The 20,940-nt window shown below is 37.6% G+C and overlaps 1 protein-coding gene across 1 annotated transcript; it reads right to left on the bottom strand.

Annotated features, from left to right (window-relative positions):
* Positions 1–132: 132 nt before the first annotated feature.
* Positions 133–18,955, bottom strand: LOC147325667 (phospholipid-transporting ATPase ID-like). The gene is made up of 27 exons (XM_086300285.1): positions 18,887–18,955; positions 18,587–18,645; positions 18,140–18,253; positions 16,830–16,928; positions 16,668–16,729; positions 16,485–16,557; positions 16,317–16,387; positions 16,149–16,231; positions 12,759–12,917; positions 12,210–12,298; positions 11,866–12,059; positions 11,536–11,744; positions 11,400–11,443; positions 11,109–11,274; positions 10,721–10,909; positions 10,477–10,592; positions 10,202–10,366; positions 9,345–9,456; positions 8,956–9,061; positions 7,054–7,204; positions 6,603–6,786; positions 6,256–6,479; positions 5,977–6,060; positions 5,372–5,617; positions 3,744–3,882; positions 3,475–3,605; positions 133–3,290 (listed from the first exon to the last, which is right to left on the bottom strand). The coding sequence occupies exons 1-27, from the start codon at positions 18,939–18,941 to the stop codon at positions 3,042–3,044; spliced, it is 3,573 nt and encodes a 1,190-aa protein (XP_086156411.1). The 5' UTR covers positions 18,942–18,955; the 3' UTR covers positions 133–3,041.
* Positions 18,956–20,940: the final 1,985 nt, after the last annotated feature.

Here is a 20,940-nt window from a genome sequence, read left to right as displayed (position 1 = left end):
CAGTGCATAAAGCAAACTGTGTTGATCTACAACACCAGAATGTGAAGTATCAGAAAGAAGGCTGAGCTTTATAATCTAACACTTCCCAAAAAAGAGGATGAAACCACACGTGAGACAGATGGTGGTAGAGCTGATTTATTGGAAACCCCAGGAGCAGAGGGATGATTCACAACAGGTAAATGTTCTGTCCTGTTTGAAGCCACTGAAGATACAGTCAGGAACTGTAACAACCTCTTGAACATTTTCAGCAAATAAAATGCTTTGGTCTTGATTGATAAAGGCAGTAAAAAATCACCCAGGTGAGAAAGTAAATTTTGAAGGGCTCTACTGGCAAACTGTTTCAGCAAAGAGGAAGCTCACACATACACTATCGCAGCCCCACCAATGCTTCTGTTTTTCATAAACAAATGTATTGCAGCTCAGGTGACTAATGATGATCAACTGGAATTAAAAAGTGCAACTTGTCACTCAGAGTATGAGCAAAGTCTTAACTTGATGAAGAAAATGGGTAAAGCCATCCTGACGCATGGGCCAATGGATTAACAGCTGTAAATGACTATAGGCCTAATCGAAATCTGCTAGCCTGGATTACAAATGATGGATATATCCTTTTTTAGACACATTTTCCAGATTTGTAACTGACAAAATACACAACTGACTTGTTGTTTTGGAAGTGTTTCTTTACACCTTTAGTTCCTGTTTTTAAAGATGGGGTTATGAAAAGGTAAAAAAAAAAAACAGTTACAGAGATAAGACCAATGACTGGCTGTACACTGTGAACACTGTGAATGTTGTAGTATCAGGTTAAGTCACACATTCATGAAGGACTGAATGTTATTATTAACAAAGAATAACAGCACACACACACACGCACAAAATCCTCATGCAAATAACCACAGTGTGTCAACTATACATGTTAAAATGAAGGGGGGAAGGGAAAAACAGATTTTCAACTGGAAGCAAAATCCAAAGTTTCTCATTTTTGCTCTTTACAGTTCACCATATAGGACATAAAGCAACCAATAAAGGCAAACGAAATGTGTGTGCTGTGCTGTGTGAGGCACGAGTAATGTATTTTGGAATATGGGAAAATGTAAGAAAGGAGGACCATTACTTGTTTAAAATTGTGTTGTTGTCAAGCAAAAAGGTAATAACAAAAAACTAGCTGAAAAGTGACCCTTTAAAATTGGAAGAATGGACTGATGTAATCGAGGACATATATATAATGGAGAAAATGACCTACACTTTGAGACTGAAATCTGACAAACACCGAAAACAGTGGACAAAATGGATAGCTTAAAAGACTCACTCAGCCCCATAGAGCAGGGACCTCTCCTCGTTGTTGTTGTTTTTTTTTTTTTGTTGTTTTTTCCCTTTTCCCCTCTTCCACAGATTGGGTGTTCTTTATTTTTTATTTTTTTGGTTTGTTTCTTTTGTGTGGTTTTTTTCGTGTTTTTGTTTGCATGTACTATAAAATTGGAAAAAGTACAAAATAAAAAGTAAAAAAAAAAAAAGAAAAAAGAAATGTGTGTGCAGCACACAAACTCATTGCAGTTGTGTGTTTTGTATACGTTTTTGTATGTTTTTCTCAGAATGATTGTTACACTACTGTATGAAGCCATGTTGTCTAAGGTGATCAGCCACTCACCATACACACACACTATCAACAAGGGGCACTTTGATGCATAGAGCAGGATACTATAATTTTTTTTTTTTTTTTTTTTTTACCTCTTAAGCCCCAAGGGGGTTTCTGAGCTTCCTGCTCGAAAATGTAATGCCCAAATTTAATTGATTATTTCTCTGCAATTACAAACTCTGTCCTTACAATCTTGGTATCAAAATAAAGCTAACACTTGTGAGATTTCATCAGAGGTGTAAATATTGAAGCAGATATTACTGCGTCAAGGTTACTGAGACTGGAACACAGAAAAAGTAAGTATATTTTATCCTCGCCTAATTTTTAATTTTAATTTTTAGGATATAACCCTTTTAAAAATATGCCTCAGATCACCTGTGCAAAGACTTATGTTTCTAAAGTGAAACAGTGAAAAATTACAGCCCTGTCAATACATGAATATCCAGATGTTGTACAAAAATGTCCAATTTTGGCACACAATTGGACACCGTACCAGTTGAATTTTTTAGGTATTAAAGAGCAGAAATTAATAAATTTTATTAACAGGCCTAAAAATGCTTTCTTTTAAATATATTTTTGAAGAATTAACCACACATTTACATGGTAATGGCCCTTTTCTGCGGTGCGCATGAAGCATTTAATTGGTCTCTGGCCCTTTAAACTCCAAGGGGCTGTAACTTTGGTTTCTTTTGGTCAATTTGCATGATTGACACCTCTTTTTAATCGTTTTAGCCAATAGAATCAAAGTAACGATGCCACATTCACGTGACTTCAACCAATCAGACGTTGCAATGCCAAAACCCACGTGGGCCCAAATTTGCTGCATGTGGTGTCTGTCCAGTCACGTGTCTATAGGTGGGTCTAAAATGGCGGTTGTTGACGGAAAACGGCTCTGATGCGGCTAGGTAGGTGTGGTAACTTCTGATAATCACGTGGCTACCGGCTACCAGCGAAAATAATGGAGGAAATCGGGATGGTAAGCCAATCTGTGTCTTAGTGCATTTTCGCCGCTATGTGTTTTTGTGGTCTTCTTTTGCGGCTCATTCAGTGAATTTTGGTCTGATTGTCCACACATATCTGGACTTATATTTCTCACCCCGTGTTATAACCGATTAAACGTGATCTCTTTTTTGCCCCGGTACCGGGGGCGTGGGGCTTACGTGGTCAAACCTGTTTAAATTTTAGGTTTTTTTTTTTTTTTTTTTTTTTTTTTAATTTTTTATAACGACTCAGCATTTTATATAAAAACTTATTCACACATTGTAAGACACCATTAGTTTTTATGCTGACTCTGGAAACCACCATATATTTTAAATTTACCCTGTTTTGTTTGTCTTCAGTGTCAGGTTGGCTCGAAAATTATGAAGTTATGTCGTCTTTCAGTATCTGTGTACTGTGTACCAGGCTAAGGACTCTGTGGCTCCTCAGCAATAGTGCGGTAGTGCTGTGGCTGATTTTGAAATATGGAAGAGTCTGTCTGGGTGAACAGAGCTGTCATCTTTAGGGGGCGTTTTATCAGGAATTTTCTAGATGTTACCAGATCACCGTAGCCCTGGGAGTGAGAGAAGGCGTAGCCTGATCGAGTACTACGCCTTCTCAGTAGACGACGAGGTGCAGGTGCAGTCAACTCCTCTGTACGCATCTTATACCTCACCTAGAAAAAAGAAATATGGGCTTGTTTTGTTTGGTTTTTTTATGCAAACTTTTTTTTACTATGGATACATTGATTCAAACTCAGTTAAATTACATGCTACTTTATAGTGCACAAGGTGCATAGAAGACAAGAAAGTCTTAGATGCTTTATGTGTTCAGTTTAGTTTTTTCTTTTCTTTTTTTACCTTGTCATTAATGGTAGGACAAAGCTGTATAAAAATGAAGCGGAAAGCTACAACAGGCAGGATACAGAGGAGGAACGTCAGGAATATGGTGAGCCACACATTAGGCTGGTTCAAAGTGTTTCTTGCTGCGCCTAAAATCCAAAAAGGACACAATCACATGAGTCACATACTCAGGTCTTCTTTAAAGTACCAAAATTTTAGAATAGAAAAAAACTTCAAAAAGTTAACATTAAAGTGGCCTCTATACTAAATGCAGTAAATGTACTTACCAAATAAGGGGAAAGAAGACGGGAAGACATAAAACATGCCATTGCTGTACATGGTGACTGAGATGGCAAAGTAGCCTATCGTGCTTAACCACACAAAAAAATGGTTCACTGCTGTCCAGTAATAGGTGTCAAGAGACAGCTGAAAAGTGGAAGATTATTGTTATTATTATTATTATTACTACTACTACTACTGTAGTAGTACTGTACTATTACTAATTTATTGTTAGTGTCCTGGTGCACAATTAAAATGACTGGCTGAGATGGAATGGAAGTCTATCTGTTACAACAGACTAATATACTGCATAAGTATGGGGCGCCGTTTGTAAAGTGAAACATGCTGAAATTAACGGCAACATTTTTCCACATTTAGCTCAAAACCTTACAAAAACATGTTTTTTCGAGTAATTTTTTACAACATTTAGTAAAATATTTGTAACTTTTCATCAAATGTTAAATATTAAATGTAAATGTTAAATATTAAATCTAAATATTATATTTAAATCTAAATGTTAAATGTTAAATCTAAATGTTAAATCTAAATATTATATTTAAATCTGAATGTTAAATGTTAAATCTAAATGTTACAGAAAACTAAATATTTAGGCTACCATGCAAATTTATTGTACGGATCAACGGAAATACCAAAATAAAAGCTTCCCGAAAACCTCTGGTCCAAAATTGTGTCTGCTCTCCCACTCACTTCTCCCCGCCATGTGCTGCTTCACTTCTTGCCTACGACCATGTCCAGCGATTTTGCTGGACATTAGACCACAAAACAATGCGCATTTTATATTTCTCATTGTTTTTTCCATACTTTAGTTACTGTGTCGAAGTTTGGGGGAATACATATGAGAATACTATAAAACCTATAAACTTATTACAGAAGAAAGTGATACAGATGATTCATAACGTTAAATATAGAGAACATACAAATACATTATTTATAAAGTCAAAATTATTAAAATTAGGAGATTTAGTGAAACTACGGACACTATTAATTATGTTTAAGGCTAAAAGTAATATTTTGCCTTCTAAGTTACAAAGAGTATTTTTAACGTGTTCGGGGGGAGAAGACAGCAGAAGGAAATTTTATTTTAAGCATCGGCTAGCTAGGACAACACAAAGATTAATGAGTCCAACGGTTAGGGGTATACAACTGTGGAAGTCTCTTCATTAAAATTTAAAGAGTTGTATAAATTTACATTGTTTTAAAAAGTGCTACATGTCTAAAACAATAACTCAATATGAAGAATGTGAATGAAATTGGAGTTAATTGAATAAGGATCCATTATTTTTTGTTTCATTTATTTTATTTACTTATCTTTTCTCCTTGTTACTATGTGGAGTGGTATATTCTGATTTTAAATTGTTGTTTGGTTTGAGTTAGGACTGGAAATAAGTGTTAATGTTAGTTTGTTCCTTGACTTTTGGTGACCACTTGCAATATAAGTTGGACTGTAGATAGGGGGCAGGGTTTAATAAGAATAAATTCTTCTGGCTGCTCCTTTTCACACGTGGTTGCAGTGCTTTACTGACAGAAAGTGTAGTTGGTTTGTTTGAAAGAACTAACTGTGGAAAATGTTGACCAAGTGTGAAATAAATAAATAAATGAAATGAAATGTTCTCACCTGTGTGTGCACCACAATAAGCAGACAGGTCTGTAGCAGGAAAGCAAAAGATGGATGGCTCACAATGTCTTTTCCATCATTTCTGACTGCATCATTCATGGAAGCCCATGGGATAAAGAAGATGATTAAGGAGCAATAGCAGCCATGAATCAGATAGCTCACAAAAGCTTTCTTATTGAAGTATTGGTTCTTCTGGCCTGGAGCGTAGAGCTGAGGATGGTATAAACTCCAACGGTCATTTACATCCTGCACAAAACAAGTTTTAGTGAAAGAGATGAGAAAGCTCAGTGGACACAGAGACCTGACTATGAGACGATAATCTGGTTTATGTAAGTCAGGGGTGCCCAATCCCAGTCCTCGAGATCTACTATCCTGCAGCTTTTAGATGCATCCCTACTCCAACACAGCTGAATCAAATGGTGTGATTACCTCTTCAGCATGCCATCAAGTTTGGCAAAGGCCTGATAACAAGCCATTCAGTTGATTCAGGTGTGTCAGAAGAAGGATGCGTCTAAAAGCTGCAGGACGGTAGCTCTTGAGGACTGGGATTGGGCACCCCTGATGTAAGTCAACCAAAAACTGATAGTTAATTGTAATCTACATACCTGGTCAAACAGACACATGCCAAGGACTGGAAGAGCTGTGTAAACCATATTGTAGAAGGTGATGAACCAGTCCTCATAAACAGTCTGTGAACAACCACAATGAACATTTAAGTACAACATAAAGAAAAGGTGAATGTGAATCAAGTTATTTGTTTCATTTGTCCTGCATCATTTGAAACTTTTTTGCATTTCTCTCATTGAGATTGATAAACACTTTATGTCCCATTACAAAAGCTACTTAAATTACATTATAGTATAGTTACAATACATATATCTCACCTGTGCAGAAAAACCACAAAAGAAGGCGTACCAGAATTGGACAAGCGTAAAAGTGAAGTTCTTGTAAAAGAAATATCCAAGGAACTTGCACATGCGGATGTAGGACCAGCGGCCATGCACCAGCAGGAGGCGCTGAAGGTAACGGAACTGGGCAAAGGAATAGTCGCTGGACAGCACTGCCTGCATGCCTTCCTGCCCACTGATACCTACACCAATATGAGCAACTGGCAGGCAGAAAAGGAAGCAAATAAAATACACAATAAAATACACAATATCAGCTACATATTTCCCAGCTGGATAGTTGTAATGAAAATACAGCTCTGTATATTGGTGACTTCACAGGTTACCCTTTATCATGCTGACATCATTGGCTCCATCCCCAATAGCAAGAGTGACAGCCTGCTTGTATTTCTTGACCAGCTGAACCACTTGGGCCTTCTGCAAAGGAGTGACCCTGCAGCAAATCACTGTCTGACACATGCATGCTGTCCTCAGCAGCTCCAACCTCAAGTTCTTCTCCAGTGCAAAAGCCTGATGATGAAGGAAAGAATTGATGGAGTTAGGTCATCTGTCAAGATTCTGTAGTGCAACCTTAAAACCTCAAGAGAATTCCATTCATTTCTACATTCATCTCTAAGTTTAAAAAATATAAGAGAATCAGGCTTTAAAAAAACAATATGTACTTTCTGATCACACAGTGTGACCTCTACTGTTGAAGCTACATAAACAAAATAAACTAAACTAAACAGGTCAACTTGCAGAGGTTTTTCAGTGGTTGCTGAAAACAAGCCTTCTTACCAGACTGTGCCCATTTATTATTAGTCCATAATCTCCATCCACCTTCTCATCCTGCACAGTCTCTGTCTTTTTAAGCCAAAACAGGCCTTCTCGAGATTTAATCACAGTTGGCTCCTCTGCTGCTTCAGGACACATTTTTCTTCGTGCATTCCTGAAAATATGACAGAGAACATGACCTGATTTGTTATTTGTTATTATTTTGGTTTTTTTTTCCTCTATTCAAGTATCTACACTGGTGAACATGGCTGTGGCTTGACTGTATGTTAATAATCCATCCACCATTAATTTTCTGCCACAGTCTAAGTGGACAAGACCTCCGTCGCCAACAGAGATGGGCAGTAACGCGTTACTTGTAACGAGTAAAGTAAGGGATTACTATTGCAAAAACGGTAATTAGATTACAGTTACTTTCCCATAGGAACGCTGCGTTACTGCGTTACTAAAACCGTGATTTTTTTTGCGAGAATGTCTCATGAGAGTGACGTAAGCGAGTGCGACGTTCGTGACAACAGCTGTGTGCAGATCAACAATGGATAATATATCGAGTGCGGGAGAGAGTATGAGCGTGCAGCGTTTAAAGCGTGGAAGTACTGACCTTACTTTGAGTTTGATTCCATAAAAAGTGACAAAAACATTAGTGTCCGTTGTGCGTGGGAAGAAAACTTCTTTTTACAGCAAAGAAAAACCCCTAAACTTCCAAGCAAGCACCGAGTGCGCTACGACGTAATGGGAAACTCACAGAGAAACTCGCGGATTCTTCAACTGACCACTGCGGCACACCTGCACCAGGGTAAACCTCCGTCTACCCTACTCCTGCTTTACAGGTGAAAATAAAGCAAAAGGACCGCTGAGTCTTTGATGTTATTTATTTTTTGCTGTGTTTTACTTGCATCTATTTGAAAGACTGAGTGTAAACACAAAAACTATTTTATTTTATGTGCTGGAATGTTCAGAAAATAGGTTTAAATGTTAAACTAATTTCTTCCAGTCAGAGAATGTTGCATATAATTAAATTTTTGCTTGATGCATAAAGTTAAAAGGTTAAAACTAATAAAACAAGTTTTAAAAGGGGACTTTTACATTTGATTACATTTTGTATGATGGATTATGTAGAAAAAGTAGAATTGGGCTGAAAGATCTATCGCTTTATCACCTATTCAGGTTGTAAATCGTGTTGTTAAAAAGTAACTAAGTAATTAATTACTTTTGAAAATAAGTAATCAGTAAAGTAACAGGATTACTTTTTTGGGGAAGTAATCAGTAATTAGTTACTGATTACCTTTTTGAAGTAACTTGACCAACACTGCTGGCTAATAAAGGGGACACTGAGGCATTCCTCTGCCAACTGAGATAAGTTAGTTTTCCAACATGTTCTGCATCTGCTCCAAGGCATGCTAGATTTAGACATCCTAAGATGTCTGAATCAGGTCAACTGGCTTGTTTTGATGCGACTGAGAAGTGGCTCCACTCTCTATCCCTCCTCATGCTATCTCTAAGGTAATGCGTAAAAAATGACATGTCCGGCTAATACAGCGGTAGTCAAATACCACTTAGGAAGACATTAGCTTGTGAGGTTACAGGTTACAATTAATCATACAAATGCTTGGGAACATTAAAATGTCAGATTAATGGTTTTTATAGATTTTTTTCTTGTGATAGAATTAGCTTATGGCTATGATAAACTGGCTAGTTTAATATTAGTTTTTCATTTACAGTAGGTTTTTCATTCAGTTGTGGTAGAATTAGCTTGAGATAGCAAGTTATGAAATCTGGCAGCAACAGTTGTTAATTTGTCTTATATGTTTATTGAAGTTCATAGTGACAAATTATCTCACTGATTCATACGCTGAAACAGCTTCCGATTGGCAGAATACAATCATCATCTGGTTTTAACTGACTCACTGTAGCTCCTCTTTGACACCTTCAGCAGTGTTGGCTGAGACAACAAAGACGTCCTTCATCTCCTCTCTTAGCATGTTACAGGAATAGCCAATGTTCTCTGCTGTCTCTGTTGAAGAAAAAAAAAAGAATAATTCTCAATCACCTAGGTGCTAGAAATCTTTAAAGTCAATCTTGCAGCAAACCAAAGCTGGAACGACTCTCAGAGCATTTGTCGATATGTATATTAGATCTATGACTTGAAACCATGGAAACCCATCAACCAAAACTGTTGATGCTCTGAGATTGTGTGTAGATTAATGAGAGCAGGAACATAAGAATGTATTATACATCATAATGCAGTCTTTATCCACTTTGAAATGTATAGTTTAAAAAGAAAAAATTCCACCGACCTTGCTTATCTCCAGTTAACACCCATATTTTGATGTCCGCTTTAGCCAGTTGCTCAATGGTCTCTGGCACACCGTCTTGCAACTTGTCCTCTACAGCTGTCGCTCCCAACAGCTAAAGCCACACATGCAGCTATGATTTAAACTGATGTTAAATAAAGCAAAGCAATGAAGCCATCCTATACCTTTATCACAAATTATGCTGGTTTCACTGTAACATTAGTGTACAATATAAACCAGGGGTGTCAAATATAAAGGCCTGGGTGCCAGAACTGGCCTGGCATAGACTCTAACCTGACCTGCTGGACAGCTTTGGAAAATGTAAAGAATGGAATTAATTTTGGACTTTCACTTGTATTTTCATAGGTTTTTGCAGCTTTTCCTACTGATAAAGACCTCCCCCATGGCCATATGCATACTACACCAAGTAAATTAATTAATAGGTAAACAATTAAATGTTAGAACAATTCCTCTGAATTAACAAAACCTTTCTATTTTATAATTACAGGACAGTCTGGTTAATGAACTTTTCTGTAACTTTACATATTTACTTCTTACAATTTAAGCCCAAAGAGTCATGCTGATAAATTCTTTCATTTAATACAGAAGCATTTCTCATCATATTAGAAAATCTGAGACGCACTGTTGAAATTGCACTTCGTTTTCTTATTGGAAGATATCTCAGGGATTAAATGTGTAGTAAAACACTGACAGAGGACAATCTGAATTTCACATGAAATTAGGCTATATTGTGGGCCGTAATGTAAAATGAGTGTCATATCCCCGGTATAAAGTATAACTACCAATAGATAATCAAGCAGCAAATTCGTATTGACAAAGTTTTCAGCACATGTACTAACCATCATATCTTTCTCTATCTCTTCATAAAGTTCATCAAGTTTTTCTTCACGTCCCTCCATGGCAACACTGGCCTCATGGTGGCGCTGTTTCCAATCTATCATGTAGTCCTCATTTAAGTCTTTGTAGGCCAGAGCAAGTGTACGGAGGCCATCACCTGCATACTCCTGTTTTTGTTTTGATAATTGAAAGAAGTCAAATGTTAAATTACATTAATTATATTAAAATTTCATTGACTTTAGCTTCAAGCTACTTTTATATGCTTTGGATCACTCACATTGAGGTGGTTAGTGGTTACTTCCATCAGTTTGTTACAGGAGGGGTGCAGTCTTTCAAAGATCATGGTGTCTGCACCTTTGCAGTATAGAGTCAGCTTCCCCTCTGGGCTGCGCACTGGAAGTGACAGGGAAAGTTGGAAAGTTTGACGTAATGCATGCAGAAATGAGAAATGTATTCTGAATATATGAAGTGTGGTCACTGAAGATAACGACACAAAAAAACCTGTCACTACTTCCTCTCACCTATCACTGACATTCTCTTCCTCATATTATTAAAGTCCAGAATGGCCAGAAGTTCATAGATGACTTGTTTGCCCATCTCTACTACTGTGATGGTTTCTGGTGTGCGTGATAGGAACACAAATCCAAAGTTTCTTGCAGCAGTCACCAGAGCGCCTTCATCAGGTGACTGAGCCTGATAATTGAGCTCTCCTACCAGGTAAAACAGAGATGACAATTTAATTGGCATATAAGGGTAAAAATTTGAACATTTGCATGGTGGAGCACATTTCCATGTACCTGTATGTCTTTTATTGCACTGAATTTGGAGTTTTTAGATAGACTCCAAGAATATTTCGAAATTCTCCTGAAATGTAAATGAAATGAAGATGTCTTTTAGGGGACCCCTCACCCTCTTTCTTTTCCTCAGGCATAACAGTGTGACACAGGGATAACAAGCGGAAGAACTCCTGAGTCTCAGGGTTTCCACTTCTCACCATCTCCACCAGACTGTGGTCATGAAAGCTGAACTTTGGATCAGCCAGATTGTTCCAGGAGAAGTCCACTCTCTCTGTCCTCTGCAAGAAAAGCCAAAACAACAAAGTTGGATCAATACTTTCTTTAAATAATCATGCATTTTCCTCTCACCTCTGTAATTTAAACAAAGTTCACAAACAATGCAATGGATGTATTTTCCTCTCACCTCTGTAATTTCCACTCTTTGTCCAGAGAAATCATAGAGGTCCCCTGAATATATGATAAATGTACTGTAAAACCAGTTGTTCACCCAATGTGTTTCCATTTGCCTCACTAATTTTTACACAAGCAAAGCTGCTCACCGTAAGCTTTTCCATTAATGGAGCACTTGTTGAAAGTCATGATGTTCTGTGTCAGAGTGCCAGTCTTGTCACTGAAGATGTATTTAATCTGGCCTAGCTCCTCACTGAGTGTGGTGGTTCTTGCCTGAGCTGGAGTATCATTCTTAGGATAGTACATCTTCCTGTCCCAGTCTATGAAGAAGCTGTTTCCCAGACGAATGAACTCCACGCTAACAATGTAGCACAAATTGGTAAAATTTCAAAATGTGATACATATTAGCACAAGTCTCAAGTGTTCAAACCAACTTTGGTTGTTTTTTGGTTTAATCATTTTTCTGTGCTGAAACTTACCAGACATAAAGTGAACTGGGTATCACTGTGTTAAGGACAATGACATAAGACCAGAAGATGAGGAATGATGAGAGAGGAGCATCAATGCCCGGTTCACGAGGAAGAAACATAGTGAACACAGAGCCCTCATTTGTTTCCCAGATTGCATTGCCAATGGTCAAAATGGAGCACATAGATGCCAGGAAACCAAAGATCTGATGGAATGAAAACATCAGACTTCTTGATTATTCAAACAATATTACTCTTGTCACTCAGGTGAAAAACAAATCACTGTCTTTAAGTTCTATATCTATAAGCTGAGACTTTGTGTGACTTTCTTTGTATTTGTGCTTGTGTAAACTCACACATAACACCAGGATATTCGTCAGGTGATCAATGCTTGTCCGTTTGAATATTGACTTCCCGCTGTTCTGCATCAGTTTAGTGTCAGGACCTGGAAAGGATTATTAGTGTCAGATTTTCTTCTGCACACCTTCGCTGCATCTCCTTCCTGCTCTAGTCTCTTATGTACAACTTCAAACATTATTATCAGAGTAAACAATAAAAACTAGACCAAAAAAAATCACTCAAGTTGTACACAGATTCAATGTGATGTTGAGACACTGACAGTGATGCAGATATGTTTCCAGACTGGTTAGCCTTAGAAGGAGAATGGCCTAAATGAAACACCACAAATATGTCATTACTGTGATATTGTTGTTTTAAGAACTTCACACTCTAGAATCTGTGGCAGATTATCTTCTGTATACCTTTGCAGATGTAACCACATTCCCTTCCTGCTCTAGTCTCTTATGTACAACTTCATACATCAGTATCAGAGTAAACAATAAAGGCTAGACCAAAAAAACATCACTCAAACTGCAAATTGTACACAGTTGCAGTGCACAGAGTACCTCCAAAGATGACCAGACCGAAGCACCACTCAGTGTTCCTGAGAGTACAGCCTCTGAGCAGCACTTTGTCGTTGTCCAAGGCATATCTTTCTCCGTTCAAAGTCAGAGTCCCTTTGAACTTGTCTAGACGGTTATTGGGAGGTTCACATCGCACTTCACCTGAGAAACAGAAATCAGTGTCAGCAAATAATTCTAAACAGTTCACAGGATAGTTAGAGGACAGCTCGAAGCAGTCTGTGTAGTCTCCTCCGACCTCTGGTATCAACAAGGGATTTTCGCCTACAGAACGGCTGCTCACTGGATATCTTCTGTGGACCATTCTCTGGAAACCTTACAGATGTGGGTTAATCCCAGCAGGTCATCATTTTCTGAAATACTCAGACTAGCCAATCTGGCGCCAACAACAATGGAACATTCCAAATTCTTTAAATCAACTTTCTGGCACATTTTATACTCAGTTTGAATTCAAACAGGTCACTTTAATAATGTCCACATGCCAAAATGAAGTGGATTGCTGTCATCTGATTGACTGGTTAGATGTCTGTATTAATTAGCAGGTGAACAGATGGACCTAACAAAGCAAACAAATAAACAATTAAATAAAACCCAAGATCCCATTGTTACATTAGTAGAAAAAGTCGTGCATGAGGAAATACAATCACTCAGTACAAACTTAAACAGTTCAAAGGTGAAATACTGCTCTATTGATTGATTGATTGATTGTTAATTTATTTCAAACATGTAAACAATATACAGGTACATTTAGTAAAGAAAATAAGAGAGAAAAAAATACTATACAAAAGTCAATACATTTCAATATTGCTACCGTTCTGATTCATTTACGTGTTGAAAGGGAGTGGGAAGAAGAACACACTTATTTAATCCCACCCCTTTGCCATAAATTATCAGTTAATATTTAGTCAGCTTCCTTACTGATATAATCTATAATAAAAATAGTGAACAGATTGCTGATATAATATATACTATAATATGACATGATTTTTTTTAAATAGAGACATTCACTTAATTTCAATATTTTCCCTTTCTTTATAGTTCGAGAAGATCATATTTTTATAACTCTTTTTGAACTGTTTTATGTTTGGACATTGCTTTAATTCCATATTCACACTGTTCCACAGTTTCACTCAATGAACAGAAACACAAAAGCTTTATCTTGTAGTACGTACCTCCCCTGTTTTGAAGTTACAAAAACCCCTTAAATTATAACTTCCTTCTTTCAAAAAAAAAAAAAAAACAAAAAAAAAAACATACTCTGAATATTACCTGGCAGTTCTTTTTTTTTTTTTTTGCTTTGAATAGAATTTGTGCTGTTTTGAATTTCACTAGATCGGCAATTTTCAATATTTCAGACTGCAAAAATAGTGAGTTTGTATGTTCCCTATAACCTGCATTGTGGATGATTTGAATTGCTTTTTTTTTGTTTTTGAAGAGTAAAAAGTGAATGTAATGTGGTTTTATAGTTGTTGCCCCAGACCTCTGCACAATAGCTTAAGTATGGTGAAACCAGTGAACCGTATAGAATATGAAGTGATGTTCTGTCTAACACCTGCTTTGCCTTGTTTAGTACGGCAATGCTTTGTGATACTTTGGAATGAATATATCTTACGTGAGCTCTCCAGTTAAGTTTTTCATCTATTATTACCCCCAGAAATTTATTTTCACTGACTCTTTCAATATCAGCACCATTTATTTGAATCTTAGCATTTGTATCTAAACTACTATTTCCAAATAACATCAGTTTAGATTTATTCAAATTTAACGATAATTTGTTTTTATCAAGCCAGAACTTCACTTTACTTATTTCATTAGTCATATCCTCCAATAAATTCTGCAGATCATCACCAGAGCAAAAAATGTTTGTATCATCAGCAAAGAGAACCATTTTTAATACTTTGGACACTTTACAGATGTCGTTAATGTACAAGTTGAAGAATTTTGGACCCAAAACTGACCCTTGGGGTACACCACAAGCAATGTCCATACATAAGGAGCAACCACCATTTAATTTCACAAACTGCTTCCTGTCACCTAAATAACTCCGGACCCAATCTAAAACTACCCCTCAGACACAATAACGTTCCAGTTTTCTTATTAATATTGTCACGGATTGCCGAGGCAAGCCGTGTGGGATTGTAGGAAAGGACCAAAAAGGCAGCAGCTCTGGTGCAGGTGAGTGTTTATTTACAGTGGTGGGTAAGTACAAACAGCGGTGGCGACAAAACATGAAACTGGAGACCTAAACTGGGTAAACTAAGAAGACAAACCAGAATGAGGATGCAGGGAGGTCCGGAGAAATACATACGGGAAGACGCAGGGAGACCAAGGGGAAACAACACAGACGAACCAGCAACTACTATGACAGAAGACACAACTTAAATACACTCAGAGAACACAGGGGGATACATACAGGTGGGGACACAGCTGGGAGTAATTAACATGACGAGACTAGGGAGGCAAACTGAAAACACTCACATAAGACACAGACCTTCACAATAAAACAGGAACTTACACATGAAAGGACACAAACTAAGAACGCGGACTAGATACAGGAACACACGGGCAGAACAGAGTAAACACTAACCAGAGGAAGAACAGAACCAAAATCGCGAAGAGAAAACACAAAACGCTGGGTCAAAAGGACCCAGGATCATGACAAATATATCATCATCTATTGTGTCAAATGCCTTTGTCAAGTCTATGAATAACCCAGCCACATATGGCTTTTTGTCTATGGAATTTGTGATGTATTCTATTGAATCTAATAATGCCAATGATGTTGATCTGCTTGATCTGAATCCGTACTGACTCTCAGTGAATCGTTTATGTTTATCTATACATTTTCCCAGTCGGTTGTTAAACAGTTTTTCAAGAATGAGAATTGAGGTAGTAAAGAGACAGGCCTGTAGTTTGTGAAATGGTGTTTGTTTCCAGATTTGTATAGAGGTATAACTTTTGCTATTTTCATTCTGTCTGGAAATTGACCAGTTTGAAATGATAAATTACAGATGTATGTAAACGGTTTTATAATAGCCTCAATTACTCCTTTAACCACTATCATATCGATATCATTACAATCCAAAGATTTCTGATTTTACATTTGTTGACAATCTCAAAAACTTAATTTCATCAACGGCTGTGAGAAACATAGAATATGGATTTCTGTCTATCAGTGTATCCAGAATTATTTTTTTGCATTTATGCATTTATTCATTATTTATTTTGGTACTTGCATTAATTCTTAACTCAGCCAAGGCCTATCAACCTAAAAAAAATCTTTGTTAGTTTTGGTCCCCTCTGACATTTCCCAATGACAGAACCAGGTTTCACTTTTGAAAATCAGACTGTGTGTTGTTTCATTGAGATTCTCACCATTAAAGGCAGCGAGTGCCTCAATGTTGTCTCCCAGCTCTCCAGTTACAGTCAGAGCCTGTTTCACCTTCAGATTGGTTTCTCTGGGGGAGACCAAGGAAAATCCAAGACAATGTCAGACATTAGTTGTCAACCTAGCATACAAACAACACAGTACAGCACACTTACCCATCTAGTTCAGCTGTTTCCACATAAACTAAATTAAGGGGCTCACTGCTAGACAGCAACAGAAGGTCTGCCTAAGAAATAAAAGCACTGAGTTTAGTTTGGAACTTACTTTTGAAATGAATTTCTTTCACTTGCTTCAAATCTTTACTATAGCCTCCCCAAACTTACTGTGACAAACTCATTATTCTCCAGTTTGACTATGTTCCCGACCTGAACATTCATCCATTTTTCATTTTTGAGTCTGTCAGGGAAGGGAACAAAGGCATACAACACAGAAATGAATCCAAAACAGCATAATTCTTCATACAAAAGGTATTCTTTTCTTTTTCATTTGGGTTTCCAAAGACTTACTGGCCATCCATGAGGACGTCCACCTTCCGGTTATTGACTTGTCCGTCACATTTGTGTCTGTTCTGCTCAGTTGACACAAGAAAAAGATACTGTTTGCTTCCAAATCTGATATTAGTTTCTTATTTTTGGTTTTCTCTTTTGTTATTACCGATTTCAACTTACTATGTCATCAATGGCATCTTTGACTGCTGTTATAGAAAGCACTACTATTAAGGCGAAACCTGTAGTAATCCATGAGAGAGAGGAGATTTGTGGGATCAACTGTCAACACACACACACACACAAAGATTAACACACTCTTTCAGTGCATAGATAATATCTTTTCTTCTTCTTCTGCCTAGCAGTTCATATCCCCCGATGCAGGGTCTGCTGTTTTTCATGCTTTCCTCCACTTCTTCCTATCCAGGGCATCTTTTGGTGTAACATTCGCAGCCTTCATATTGTCTTTGATTCGGTCCATCCAGCGTTTTTTTGGTCTTCTTCGTGGCCTAATTGCTGGGCTGTCTTTGCGATGGAGTTCTTATCGCTACGGGCAACATGGCTGTACCATCGAAGCCTCGCCTCTCGCATCTTGTCTGTGATCGGTGTCACTCCCCATCATTTCCTAACGTCTTTGTTCCTCGCTCGGTCTAGTCGTGTGAGACCCAGAGGCCATGTCAGCATCTTCATCTCCATGGTGTGAAGGGCTTGTTTGTGCTTGGTCGTAGCTGGCCAGCACTCTGACCCATAGAGTGCCACTGGGCGCACGATCGACTTATAAACTTTCGCCTTAAGATAGATTGGCATTCTCTTGTTGCACAAGACTTATCTGACCTGGCACCACTTCATCCACGCTGTGTTGACACAGAGTCTGGCGTCTGGTAGAGTTTCGCAGTCCGAGGTGACAAGGGACCCAAGGTACTTGAATTGGGCAACTTTAGTCAGCAGCTCGCCGTTGATAGTGATGGTACTGTTGGTCTGGGGGCCGCGTTCAAGGTACTCAGTCTTCTTGATGTTCAGGCACATGCCGTTTTCAGAGAGCCAATCTTTCCATGCTTGTGTTCAGGTTTGCAGGGCTAGGCAGTTTTTTGTTTCTGATAGACATACATCATCTGCATACAGTAGGCTCCATGGATGTGGTGATTGCAGACCAGCTGTCGCGGTGTCCATACAGAGGGTGAACAGCATAGATAATATCTTTTAAGATTCTTAAAAGTGAAAAACTTAACAGTTGCTTCATTTTATTTATGTATGTCTTGTATGTTCACGCTTAATAACATTTGGAAAAAGCATTTTAAAAAAATCGATTTATAAAAAAGCAAAAGAAAGTGCAAGTCCTTTCACATTTTAAGTCAAATGAAGTTTGAAAAAGGTATGGTTGAATATAGAGAATGAACTCTGAATGCGGTTTTTGCATTGACATAACTATCTGCAGCATAAAATAACTATTTTTAAGCATGCAATTATTCTGACAAGAATGGCAACATGTCTACCTGAAGGATGAGCAGGAAGAGGAAGTAGGCATTAGCGAGCCTCTTGAACTGCTCAAAAAGATTAAGTGGCAGGAAGGTGAAGATGTTGTATTTGGAGGTCTTGATGGCATTGTTCTGAAGTTAAAGAAATCGACAGAGGAAAGTTACATGACTGATGTCAGTTTAACAAAAATCACTGTGATTTAATATTTAAATGTTTGTAATAAAGTTTTTTAATGTTTAATTTATATTTGGCAGACATACTAACAAAAAATCTTAAGATTTCTAGGATTGCACTATTAATTTCCTAAAATTTCCTATTTACTCAAAAATGGTCTTTGTGACACTTGACTTTCATTGTGACAGAGTAATCAAATCCAAACAAGCAAAGCATTGAGCTGAGGGTGTGTCCAAAGCTTCTCTTGTCATCTGCTGAATAGGCATGATAACATTTGTCTATATACTTACAGCATAGCGGAAAGATAGGTTGAAAGTGCTGTCATTAGCCCGCAAGCATCTCTCCTTCTCTGTGAGAGAGTAAAGCAGTCAGAGCAGGAGAGAGTTTATGCTACTGTATGTTACAGCAGTACTGAGGAAAGAAACTCAAATTAAATTTATGGAAACATTTCAGAGCTGTTAGTCCAGCAGCATTTTGAAATGTTCACTGCTTGCCACAAAAATAAATAAATAAAACTAAAACTGAGACAGCCATACAGTAACTGAACAATGCAGTAAACTAGAGCAAAGTTTACGTGCATCTAATCTCACCTTCCTTATTTCCGTGTCCACACAAATGGCAAAAGTATGACAGCACAGTTCCCATCTTTAACTCAGGTTCTCCATGTTTTATAACCTGGAAAAACACACATTTCAGTCCTAATTAGTGAGTCATTTCTTTATTGGTATTATATGTCGATATAATAATAGAGTGCATTTATATAGCGCTTTTCGAGACCCTCAAAGCACTTTATATTTCCACTATTCACTCACTCTCACTGTTGGAGGCAAACCACAGTTGTAGCCACAGCTGCCCTGGGGCAAACTCACAGAAGCAAGGCTGCCATATCACGCCATTGGCCCCTCTGGCCATCACCAGGAGGTGAAGTGTCTTGCCAAGGACACAACAACCAAGACAGACAGAGCTGGGGATCGAACCGGCAACCTTCCGGTTACAAGATGAGCTTCCCAAGCCCCTGAACCACGGTCACCCAATGGATATAAAAACCAAAAGGGGAAACTGTGGCAAAAGTGAGAGGGAACCAGTTGCTATAATATTTAAGGATTAATAGTGAAAAGGTGGAGCTGTTTAAGATGTACAGCACACCTCGTAAATTGGATATGAGGGAAAGACAGATGCAAAACATCCCAAAAATAATAAATCTGAGGTTTCACAACACTCAAAATATCTCTCCATCAATCTATAGATAGATAGCCATCAGTCACATACTTGTCAAAATTTCCACTCCTCCCCATTTTATCAGTTCTCCAAAGCTATAAAGATATAGTGCAACTCCCTTTCAACTCTTTGTACTATAGTTAAATTTAAGAGGTAACAATCCCTAACTACACAGATAGAGATAAAGATTCATCCTTGACCATTTGACTTGTTCAGTAATCAGCCCATAATAATATGCAGGTATTGTATTTTTCAGGAATTGTTGTGGATAAATGTTTTTCAGTGAGACATAAAAAATATGAATTGATCACAGGGCAATACCTAATTGTGCTACCTAATTTGTTAAGAAGAAAAAACAAATTTATCCATGAGCCATGAAAAAATCAAGAAGCCCTCTTTTGGCAGGTTTCATTTGATCCTTCTTCTTCCACTTGCAAAAATATTAAATAGGTCTGAATTACTGTAAACCTAAAGTGATTTAAATGGTTCTTGATAAGAACTAATAAAATGCAGCATTTTCTAATAGTTTTTTAAAGTCTGAAAGCGAATGAAAATCAACCACATACCTCAAACAAAAATATGATTTCTTTTGTCTTCTGGGTCCTGCTTGCAAGCAGACACAGGTGCTTGAATTTTAAGATTTCAACCCTACTTTTACTTCCGTCTTTGAAAAAATAAATCCAGGTTTTTGTCTCTTCAGTGCATGGAAGGCCAGTTTAATCCTAAAAAGAGAAAGGAGGATCAACTGAGTCTTCTAGCAGGATAAAAGTCAACAGGAACAACAGGTGAGATGTTGTAGTTGCACCTACAGTAGAAGTTTTGGGCACATGAAACTAACTGCTAAGAGGTTATGTAAACCGTTCAGTGTTCGTTGGACTTGAGCAGGTGCAGGACGGGAAAGGCACTAAAACAATAGTAAAGCCGAAGTGCTCCAGCCAATCAGAGGGAATCTTATCACATGAAGGTATATAAAATCTATACGGTACATAGGTATATATATATATATATATATATATATATATATATATATATATATATATATATATATATATATATATATATATATATATGTATATATATATATATATGTATATATATATACATATATATATACATATGTTGGAAGTCTTGTTGTCTTCCAAAAAATGTTGCCAGTGGTGTGGAGAAGATCCCACATGCTTGCCCTGCCCAATGTCCAGTGTCTACCCACACATTTTGGTGGATTCCCAGACCAGCCTCTCTCAAAGCGGATATGACTAGTAAACTGAGAACCATTGTGCTATGGTCGGCATCATTCCAGCTTGTTTACATTATCGACCTTACAGTCACAGGTGAGGATGCAGAATTCACAGCCGATGTACAACAGTGCACCTGGAAATTGAAGATCCAACTATACAGTCAAAATAAGCTGCAGAGGATTTGTACA

The sequence above is a fragment of the Aulonocara sp. 'chitande type north' Nkhata Bay genome, linkage group LG7, assembly GCF_057382095.1.
Source record: "Aulonocara sp. 'chitande type north' Nkhata Bay isolate Kocher_YH1m ecotype deep benthic linkage group LG7, A_spYH_male_GT1.1, whole genome shotgun sequence".
NCBI lineage: Eukaryota > Metazoa > Chordata > Actinopteri > Cichliformes > Cichlidae > Aulonocara > Aulonocara sp. 'chitande type north' Nkhata Bay.
This window is presented reverse-complemented; position numbering and strand designations above follow the sequence as displayed.